This window comes from Olea europaea, chromosome 18 (genome assembly GCF_002742605.1).
Source record: "Olea europaea var. sylvestris chromosome 18, O_europaea_v1, whole genome shotgun sequence".
In the NCBI taxonomy this organism is placed as follows: domain Eukaryota; kingdom Viridiplantae; phylum Streptophyta; class Magnoliopsida; order Lamiales; family Oleaceae; genus Olea; species Olea europaea.
In genome coordinates, this window is record NC_036254.1 from 11,725,323 (window position 1) to 11,735,759 (window position 10,437).

Sequence of the window (10,437 nt, forward strand, 5' to 3'; positions counted from 1 at the left end):
GGATAACTTCCTATACATGATACATGTTTTTTAAGAAGAAAAAAGGTTAGAATCTTATGATAGTTGAGTATATAAAGTTACATTACCTTCTAATAACATAATGTGCAAGCTTTTATAGGAGAAGAGAAGAAATATTAACCATTGGATAATTAAACATGTGACCTCATTTTGTCGGTTGAGGCGCCTTGTCATAGGCATTGTACTGCAGTCAAGTGCATTTAATGTTCCGACCATTTGCAATCCTAAGGCCTAGGTTTCAAGGACTAGAGTTGACATATTTACTTAATAAAGTAACTGCTACAATGAGTTATCACATCAATAAATCATAAAAGATCTTGTAATGAAAATCATCTACAACGCATCTAAGTCTTGCCTCGTCCATAAGGATTCAACCATCTGAATGAGTTCGGCCCTTCCATATGGGTTCAACCTCTCCATAGGGGTTGAACAAAAATTGCCACATATACAGAATGACATGGAGTGTGAACCTAAATTCCCTTGTCACGTGGCTACCATGTAACCATGCTGTGGAATCTACTTGAAAGAGACATAACAGGCAACGTTTTCAAAAACGATCCGATCATTGACTCGTAAAAGTAAAAGGGTTAAGGGTCAAAAGGTCGAACAGGAACTGTTGTAATAAAAAATATATTTGCACACACATATACATAGTAGAAAAATAAGTTAATCTTCAAATTAATTAATATATAAAGATGAAAAACATTTATATACTTTTCTACATAATATTTTCATTATGTGGGCTTTTAATATCAATAGAAGATGAGAATAATGTAGCAAAATCTTCAACAAATGATTCTTATATCATTTTAGTGTAATATAAAAATAAAATTAAACAAGTAAATAGACATAAAATGAAAAAAGAAATCAAATACTGAAATTCAAGAATTAATTTATTTTTGGGTTTAAAAAATCCGTATACAGTTTTTTCAAATAGAACGGCACATTAGTCTAAATTTAATCCCAACATATAAAACTTGAAAAGATTAAACTTCAGGGGTCTACAATCCCACATCAGATGAGGAGTAAAAGGAAAGGTTAGAAGACAACTATAAAAGATGGCTAGTAAATGTTGAACAACTTTTGGGCCTCATTTAGTCATTGGCCTATTAGTTTTTATTTTTTCTTCCTAAAAAATAATAAGTGAACCAGGTCAACTGGTTTTACGGTTGAACCTTGTGATTATCCGGATTTTATCCATTTTTAATTCAAGTGGTTTTTATTCATAATCAAACCAGTTTGAAGGTCGGTTCGGGCTTCTCCGGTTGAACTGGCCGGTCCGATTCAATTTTGATAACATGTTTTCTTCCACATGCTAAGTACCAACAAGCTTTTGGCATCTTCCAGCAACTCAGATATTAAATGTTGCAATCGGCACATTACATTATACCTTCTCTACTTGCGCAGGATGCAAATCTTATAAAAGCAGATAAGAAATTCATGACAAGAAGCTTCTTTTGTGGCTAGACACGAAGGCCTCTAAAGCCATCAAAATTCACTTTATTCCCACTACTTAAAATTGAGAGACTAGAATTGTGTAAACTACTTTGGCTTCTAGGGTGGAATGGGGCATTCAAATTTTAGATTTCTTTAAGATATGGTAAGAGATGCCTGCGAAAGTGCTCCAAGATAAGACGAGATTCCTTTTGGAAAAGTGCACTTCCATCATAACGAAATGCTAGTACAGACTCAAATACTACAAGAAACAGCTATCCATAAAAGAAAAGTGATGATGAATAGTACTCGGGAACAAATGAGAATTCTTTGAAGACTATCAACATATTTCATAGGAAGTTCTCACTAAATATTTGGAGATATGCATAAATGGAGAGGCTCAAGGTGATAACGTAAAAGACTTGGAATGAACCAGTTTATGCAGTGGACTCTATGGAGGACTCTGTTTTTTCCAGCTCCGCACTCAACATATGGTGGAGAAGGATATCAACCCTCTGACTTCTTGATTTAGTGCTGCACCATTTACAAGAAAAAAGGAGAAAATATTGATTCAGATGACGTTTCATTCCCCAAATTTGTATATGAAATATTTCTGAGAAGTATGATATTGGACATACGTACCCAACATTACGTCTTCGATCCTCTCCTCTTTCTTCCTGAAATGAAGTAAAAACGGATGACTTAGTGGTGATTACTGAACTATACTATACACATCAATTGTCAAATACTGATTCATAAAATGCACCAGGAGTGAAATTAACGAGGAAAATCTCAAATCATTTGATGGTGGCATCTTTACGAATACAATTAAACACTTGTGCGTAAATACTTAATTGAACTCCTGTTCTTTCCTGAGCAAGTAGTCAATATCTTTCCCCATATAACCCTTATGCTGGGGAAAGGTGAGTAATGCAATGCAGTAAATGTTTCTGCAGCAGAGCATTGGTTTTTACCAGGCTGGTGCCTATCTGTTTCTCACCATATTCAGGTGATGGCAAAAGATAATAATGTTAGGCGATGGTTAATATACGGGATAAAGTTCCTCTTTGAGGCTGTTTCACATATAATCTGGAAAGTATTTGTATTCTGGTAGGTTTACAGTAACTTCTGTTTAAATTAATAATTTCTCAATTCCAATTCAGAATAAGAGTCTGAGCTACATAATCGAGGGCAGGACCTGAATGACTTAAGTTGTTTCACCCTCATTTTGAGTCTAGAAGAGTAGAATCTGAATCATCAAAGAACATCACAAGCAGGCTAGTGAAATCCTTTTATATGACCTCTCAATGGCACAACTCAAAGCATAAATTAATAGCAAACGCTATAAGCAGCACCTTTAGAGAACCTGATCAGGGCAGGTCAGTTTATCATCTAGTTCATTTCTCTGAAAACCCCTGAATTCTTATGCCTCATTATCTATTGACACGGGTTTTCATCGATGTGGTAGCTCAGACTCTCAAGAAGCCTATCCTTGGGATCATATATGAGTTATATACAATTTCAGAGTAATTATAGAAAATGCACATCTGAAGAGTGAATATCCGACCTGAATTTGCAAGCTCAAAATTCCGATAATTAAGAACATATCTTACATCATTCTATCTTTGAACTATTATAATCTGGGCAGTAAAGGACAACAGAACTATGAAACAAGGAAATTCTTCCCCTCATCTTTAATACCAAATCAGGTTATCAATGGATGTTCTGAGAAGGTCAAGAATAATCGTCTTTCCTTTTATTCATTAACCATTTACATTCTCAGCTTTTCTTGATTTTAGTCCAAAAATTCCAGAATTTAAAAGTATCCCACAGCAATCTGTTCCCAAAACTAATGTACACGACACACTTAACAAAAGGGCTTGACATTATTTTGCCCATCTCGCTTAGTTAAAAAAGTTGATAAAAATCTAAGTCAAAGTCCACATATTTCATGGGACCCACAGTTTTTATCAATTTCTCAACCACACATTTCATCACTTTTTATCAAAATCTACTAAAAATCTGATTTTTAACTAAACCAAACAGGGGCTATATGTAAAAAGAAAAACTGGAAAATGAAACAAACTGTCTGCTTCATTTATTCATATAGTTTTTTTCAAGAGGATTATCTATCTCATTTGTGGTATCTTTCCGTGAATCATCCTAGAGATATCTCCTAACTGAAAAGTATGCGACTACAACTTCATTTTTAAAAAAGAAACCCATGAACTGACTTGAGAAAATGATAGGCCCCAATCCGGTTCACCTATGCTAGAAGAAAGAAGATCAGTGATCCTAACGGTTCTGCCAATTCAGTTGAACCAAAGTCAGTTGAGTTAGTTAGAGAGGGGTAGAAATGTAATAGTCTGTTTGGTAGTGCAAATAAATATGGAGGGAAGAGCGGTGGAATAGGCATTGGATGTACTGATTTTCAGTTGGGAATAAGGGGGAGAGACGGGGCCTCTCTAATAGCCCTGAACTTGTCTCCATTTCATCTCTTTTCATTTCATTAATAAACTTCGTGTTTTTCAACGACTCTGTGAACTCTGCCTACCAGTACAGGAAGAACGCTGCATCCAGGATTGTATCAATTTGGTATGAGCGCATCATCTCAGGGACTATGATGATTACTGATCGTGTGGCACATTTGGAGTCAAGGTTTGATGGATTACAGGAGGAAGTGGAGGCAATGAAATCTGAAATGCAATGAGATATGACGGTAATCATGGAGAAACTCGACTTCGTGATGACAAAGTGGGGAGAACAAGAAAGGGATAGGAAGGAAAAGGGGAACTCATCCAACTCACTGGATCCGACCATGGATTCGGAGGCACAAATCAGAACCTAGGAGTTCGTCGGAAGAACTAAAGGGCGGTTGCACAGGGAAGATGTAGGACAGTTGGAAAGTAGAAACCGTCGACTGGAGATGCTGGTATTCAACTGTGAAGGGCCTTTCAGCGCAGAGAGGTATTTTAACATCAATCAATTTACGGATTGGGAGAAAATCGAGGCCGCTGTAGTCTGTTTTGAAAAGGAAGCACTCGCGTGGTATAAAAGGGAAAATGGACGATAACCCTTGACGCGTTAGGATGATCTAAAGCTGTTGCTACTAGAGAGGTTCAGGCCGGAGAAATTTCTCTCTCTGAAACGGGATGGGTCTCTAAGGGATTACCGTCGTTGGTTTCAACGATTAGCTGCCCCTTTGCCGAAGATTCCAGAGTTGGTATTGGAGGGGAACTTCATAAATGGGCTAAATCCAATGATTAGAGAGCTGAAGTGAGAATGCTGAGACCACAAGGATTGGGCCAAATTATGGAACTAGCCCAATGGTTGAGGACCGTAATGAGTCCCTTAAGCGAACCCAAGCTTCAGTCGGACCAGTTAAATCAAGGCTCTCTAATTTAGCCCCATCCTATTCTAACCCATTTGGGGACAGCCTGAATTACACTAGTTTGTATCCAAGAGTGGGGGCTCCAGTTTCCCAAAGCAACTAGCAGGTTCCGATTATAGCCCCCAAGGCTCCGAGGGTCACGACCCAACTACCGACGTTAACTGTCAAGGCGGCGGCGCCGTTCAAGCGGCTGACTTATACCGAGCTTCAATCAAAGAAGGAGAGAGGGCTATGTTACCACTGCGATGAGCGGTTCTTCTCGGGTCACTAGTGCAAAAATCGGGAATTGCAAGTACTATTAGTACAAGAGGAAAAGAGTGAAGAACCATTGGAGGGTCTAGAGAAAGAGGCTGAAGACTTGATCGGTGTTACGGTGGAGCTGTCCATAAAGTCTGGTGGGGTAGACTGTACCTAAAACCATGAAGTTGGGAGGTCAAATTTCAGGACAAACAGTGATAGTCCTTATTGATTGTGGAGCTACGCACAATTTCGTTTCAAGTGAGTTGGTCCAGAACTTAGGGCTACAAGTTATGGAGTCGGCAAGTTACGAGGTTCTCGTGGGAACAAGGTTGTCTGTAAAGGGGGGTGGCATTTGTAGGGGAGTGGGGGGTTTCACTATCTTATATTGATGTGGTTGAGGACTTCTTGCCCCTTAAGTTGGGTTGTCCAGATGTAATTTTGGGAATGAAGTGGTTGGAGACTTTAGGAAGGATGCAAGTGAATTGGGACACATTAACTATGCGTTTTAAGGTAGGGGAGAAACTATAGTGTTGCAGGGAGATCCTAACTTGGATAAAACGCAAGTGTCGGTTGAAGTCGTTGGTTAAGACTTTTTAAGGAAGGGAAGCAAGGAATTTTGCTAGAATTCGGTTACTTGGAAGTGGAGTCGGGGAAAACCGTAACAGTAGTGCACAACTCAATTAAGGAGTTGCAACAATATCATTGTAGGCTTTCGAATGGTCCAGCGAACTGCTACAGCCGAGGGCACGAGACCATACCATTTGCCTGCAACCGGGTGCGATTTCGGTGAATGTGAAGCCGTACCAATACCCATATGTTCAAAAGAACGAAATTGAGAGGTTGGTTAAAAGAAATATTGGCTGTAGGAATCATACAACCAAGACTTAGCCCATTCTCGAGCCCCGTCTTGTTGGTGAAGAAAAAAGACGGTAGCTGGAGGCCTTGTGTCGATTACCGAGCACTTAATAAGGTTACAATGTCCGATCGTTTTCCAATTCCAGCAATTGATGAGCTGTTAGATGAATTACATGGGGCTAGTGTGTTCTCTAAGTTGGACATGAAATCTAGCTATCATCAAATCAGAGTAAGACAGGAAGACATCCCCAAGACTGTCTTTCGTACTCACGAGGGGCACTATGAGTTCTTGGTTATGTCTTTCGGGTTAACAAATGCTCCGGCAACCTTTCAATACCCGATGAATGAGGTATTTCGGCCTTACCTACGTAAGTTTGTCCTGGTCTTCTTCGTCGATATTGTGGTTTACAATAAATCAGTTGACATTGCAAGAGCAATAGTTGTATGCCAATGAGAAGAAATGTTTGTTTGGGCAGCTGAAAGTTGAGTACCTCAGTCATGTGATTTCTGAGCAACCGATCAGTCTTAGATTGAGGCAATAGTGAGCTGGCCGAGCCCAAGCAACATCAAGGAGCTTCGGGGATTCTTGGGGCTTACGGGCGATTTGTGTCGAGCTATGCTAAGAGGGCTTGGCCTTTAATTGAGTTGCTCAAGAAGGATAGATTCAGATGGAATGACGAAGCGGAGGCAGCCTTCCAAACCCTTAAATCAGCTATGATCAAAGTTCCGGTTCTCGCTCAAACAGATTTTTCTAAGCAGTTTGTGGTTGAAACCGATGGCTCGAATCACAGGTTAGGGGCAATATTGATGCAAGACAGTCATCCTATTACATTTTTCAGCAAAGTTCTACCTCAAGAGTGTCACACAAAAGTCAGTCTATGAGAGAGAATTAATGGCCATTGTGTTCACCATCCAAAAATGGCGTCACTACTTGTTGGGCAGACATTTTGTGGTCAGAACATATCAACGGAGTTTGAAATTTTCGTTGGAGCAACGGCTAGTGAGTGATGATCATCAAAAATGGCTCACAAAACTCATAGGGTACCAATTCGACATCCAATACTGTCCAAGCTTGGAGAACAAAGCGGCAGATGCTCTCTCACGAATGCAATCCTCAATGAATGTTCTGGCTCTACCTACCCCTACGATTCTACAACTTGAGGTGAAGGAGGTCATGGCCGATAAAGTGCTTTAAAAATTAGTGTTGGACCTGTAGGCTGGAATCCATGTAAAATCTGGATATGAGCTGATTGACGGCATCTTATGTTACCATGGGAGGATTGTATTTGTCTCTCTTATGTTGCAGGAATGCCATGACACTAAGGTAGGTGGGCATTCGGGTTTCCATGAAACATACACGCGAATCGCGAAGGAAGTATATTGGCTAAAGATGAAAAAGAGGGTAAGAGATTATGTGGCGTCGTGCACAACCTGCCAACAAAACAAGTATATGGCATTATCCCCGGGTGGATTGTTGCAACCTTAGCTGGTTCCGGAATTGATTTGGGGGGATATATCAATGGACTTCATTAAGGGTCTTCCCTGGTCGAGAGGCGTTGACACTATATTGGTGGTGGTGGTGGTGGACCGTTTTAAGTAAATATGGGCATTTCATTGGTCTCAAGCACCCTTTCATCGTCACCATGGTGGCAGAGGTTTTCATATGAGAGGTAGTTCCTTTGCACAGCATGCCACGTTCCATTGTTTGCGACAGGGATCGAGTTTTTATGAGTACCTTCTGGAATGCCTTATCCAAGGTATAGGGGACCGCTCTCAAGCATAACACCGCTTATTACCCACAAACTGATGGGCAAACAGAGGTGGTAAACAGGTGTCTAGAAACTTATTTGCGGTGTTTTGTAGGGAACAGACCGCGAGGTTGGAGTCAGTGTTTACATTGGACAGAGTTCCGATATAACACTTGCTTCATACCGCAACCAAGCACACTCCTTTTCAGATTGCGTGCGGCCGTGAGCCACGTCCGATTCTGCCGTTTGACAAGGGTATGACAGCCAGTTCCTCAATGGAGTAGCTACTGTTAGATCGTGATAAGGCCTTGAAAGAATTAAAGGAATAGCTTACTAGAGCACAATAGAGGATGAAGGAGAGTGCAGATGGACACCATCGTGATGCCCAATTTGAGGTAGGAGACCTAGTCTATCTCAAATTTCGTCCCTACTGCCAGAAGTCTGTTGAAAAAAGATCATTTGAGAAGCTCTCTCCTAAGTATTATGGGCCTTTTGAAGTAGAGTCAAAGATTGGAGCAGTAGCATACAAATTGAAACTGCCTTCCACATCAACTATTCACTCGGTTTTCCACGTCTCTCTACTCCGGAAGGCCTTGGGAAATGTGCAACCGACCTCGTCACTTCCTCCCCAACTAACTAGTGATGTAGCATTAATCTTAGAAACAAAGGCAGTGCTGGGTGTTCATCCGAACTCTAACAACACAGTTGGGGGACCTGATGTCTTAATTAAGTGGAAGAATTTGACAGATTTCGAGGCCACATTGAACAATTTGAAACACTCAGACTGCAATTTCCTAGTTTCCACCTTGAGGACAAGGTGGATTTCGGGGGCGACATGTAATGATAGGCCCCCAATCCGGTTCACCTATGCTAGAAGAAAGAAGATCAATGATCCTAAGGGTTCTGCCAATTCAGTTGAACCAAAGGCAGTTAAGTTAGTTAGAGGGGTAGAAATGTAATAGTCTGGAAATGCAAATAAATATGGAGGGAAGAGCAATGGGATAGGTATCGGATGTACTGATTTTCAATTGGGAATGGGAAGAGAGACGAGGACTCTCTAATAGCCATGAACTTGTATCCATTTCATCTCTTTTCATTTCATTAATAAACTTCTTGTTTTTCAACAAACTCTGTGAACTCTTCCCACCAATACAAGAAGAACATTGCATCCACTATCCAGGATTGTATCAGTGTGATGAACCGTGTGCCTAATTTAGGAATAAACGTAATGTATGGTAAGAATATAAAGTCTAGAATTATTTCCTTATTAGAGAGGATTATTTCCTTTTGAGAAATATCCTCTTCATGTATATATGTGTGTCTACCCGTTGTTATATTGTAATCAGAAATTGAGGTTTTTTCCAAATCGATTAACATGGCATCAGAGCGTGGCTCTAATTCCCTACCTGTTTCATCTCTCTTCTCTTGTCCAGACTTCCTCTTCAATTACCTGGGCTGTTTGGCCTATGTTTTGACGTGTCTGTTGCCGTTTCTTGATCGGGTGAGAGGCGTTTCTTGGTGAGCATGGATTTCGGCCGTCTTTCTACCCCTTTTCCTGGTGGGCTTGCGGATTACAACCTCGTTTGTGGTTCTAGTGACACGGTTTTGGTTGAGTTCTGTTTTCAGTGATCTGGGGAACGCGATTTTAGATTCTGCACGGCACGTTGGACGGAAAAAATTATGGTCGGACTTTTCTACTCTTTGGGTTCTACATTACGGGCTTTCTTTTGGTTGCTTTCTAGTCAGTTCGTGATTTCAGTCTGTATTTAATTGGGCCTTGCCTCGTGGTCAATTTAATTGGGCTTCTAAATTCTAGTTGTTGGGCTGCTTCAGTTAATTGGGTTGCATTATTCAATTGGGCTTCCTTTGAACTTGAATCTTGGTGGGTTCTTTATATCTATTGGGCTCTCTTTTTTGTGTCTTTTAGTTAATCATGGCCGAAAGTAATAAAAAAGTGATGAATGAAATCACAGTAACCCCATCCTCAAAAATCACAAATAGAAAGTTAATGGGCAGCAGGAATTATGCTCAATGGAATAGAATTATTTGCAGGTATGTGTCAAGTTTGGATTTGGGCGATTACTTAACCAATGACCCACCACCAAAATCTTATACTAATCCTGGGATTTGAAAAAAATGGTTGATGGAGGATGATAAACTTTTTAATCAAATTCAAAATACCCTTGACTTGACAGTTGACAATGTCAATAATCATTGTGATACTGTAAAATAATTGTGGGACTATCTAGAATTTTTATATGCGAGTAAACAAGATGTATTGCGTGTTCATGAATTGATGTTAAAGATTTATCGGGCTGAGCAAAAGGGGCGAAATCTATTTCAACATTATACTAAGGTAAAATAGGCATTTGAAGAAAAATGGGTCATGTTTCCTATTACTAGTAATGTGAAGACAATGTATGAACAAGAAGAACGATTGTGGTTTAGTGTTTTCTTACAAGTTTAGGTCCTGAATATGAGGTGGCTCATACTCAGTTACTTACCAGTGAGACACTACCTTCATTGAGTGATATATATATGCTCGTCTCCTTCAGGATATGCAAGGACAATGGCAAGGAATAGGGTGTAACACCAAATGAGATGGTAGCTCTAGCTGGCACAAATTCAAAGATAAATAGCAGTTACAGTTTAAAAGGAGGAGGAGGCGGGGGAAGCAGTCGAGATAGAATCTCTCGTGGTGGTTCTCGTGGTTGTTATTACTCTGGAAAGCAAGGACATGTAAGAAGGAAC

The 10,437-nt window shown here is 40.1% G+C and overlaps 1 protein-coding gene across 1 annotated transcript in view; it reads right to left on the reverse strand.

The window, feature by feature from the left end:
* Positions 1-1,638: 1,638 nt before the first annotated feature.
* Positions 1,639-10,437, reverse strand: part of LOC111366742 (two pore calcium channel protein 1A-like) — a 51,581-nt gene continuing 42,782 nt past the window's right edge. Inside the window, exons 19-20 of the mRNA XM_022987440.1 lie at positions 2,095-2,129; positions 1,639-1,986 (exon numbers count right to left, since the gene is read on the reverse strand). Coding sequence (XP_022843208.1) covers positions 1,890-1,986; positions 2,095-2,129 — 132 coding nt within the window. The 3' untranslated portion in view covers positions 1,639-1,889. The remainder of the gene's footprint in view (positions 1,987-2,094; positions 2,130-10,437) is intronic.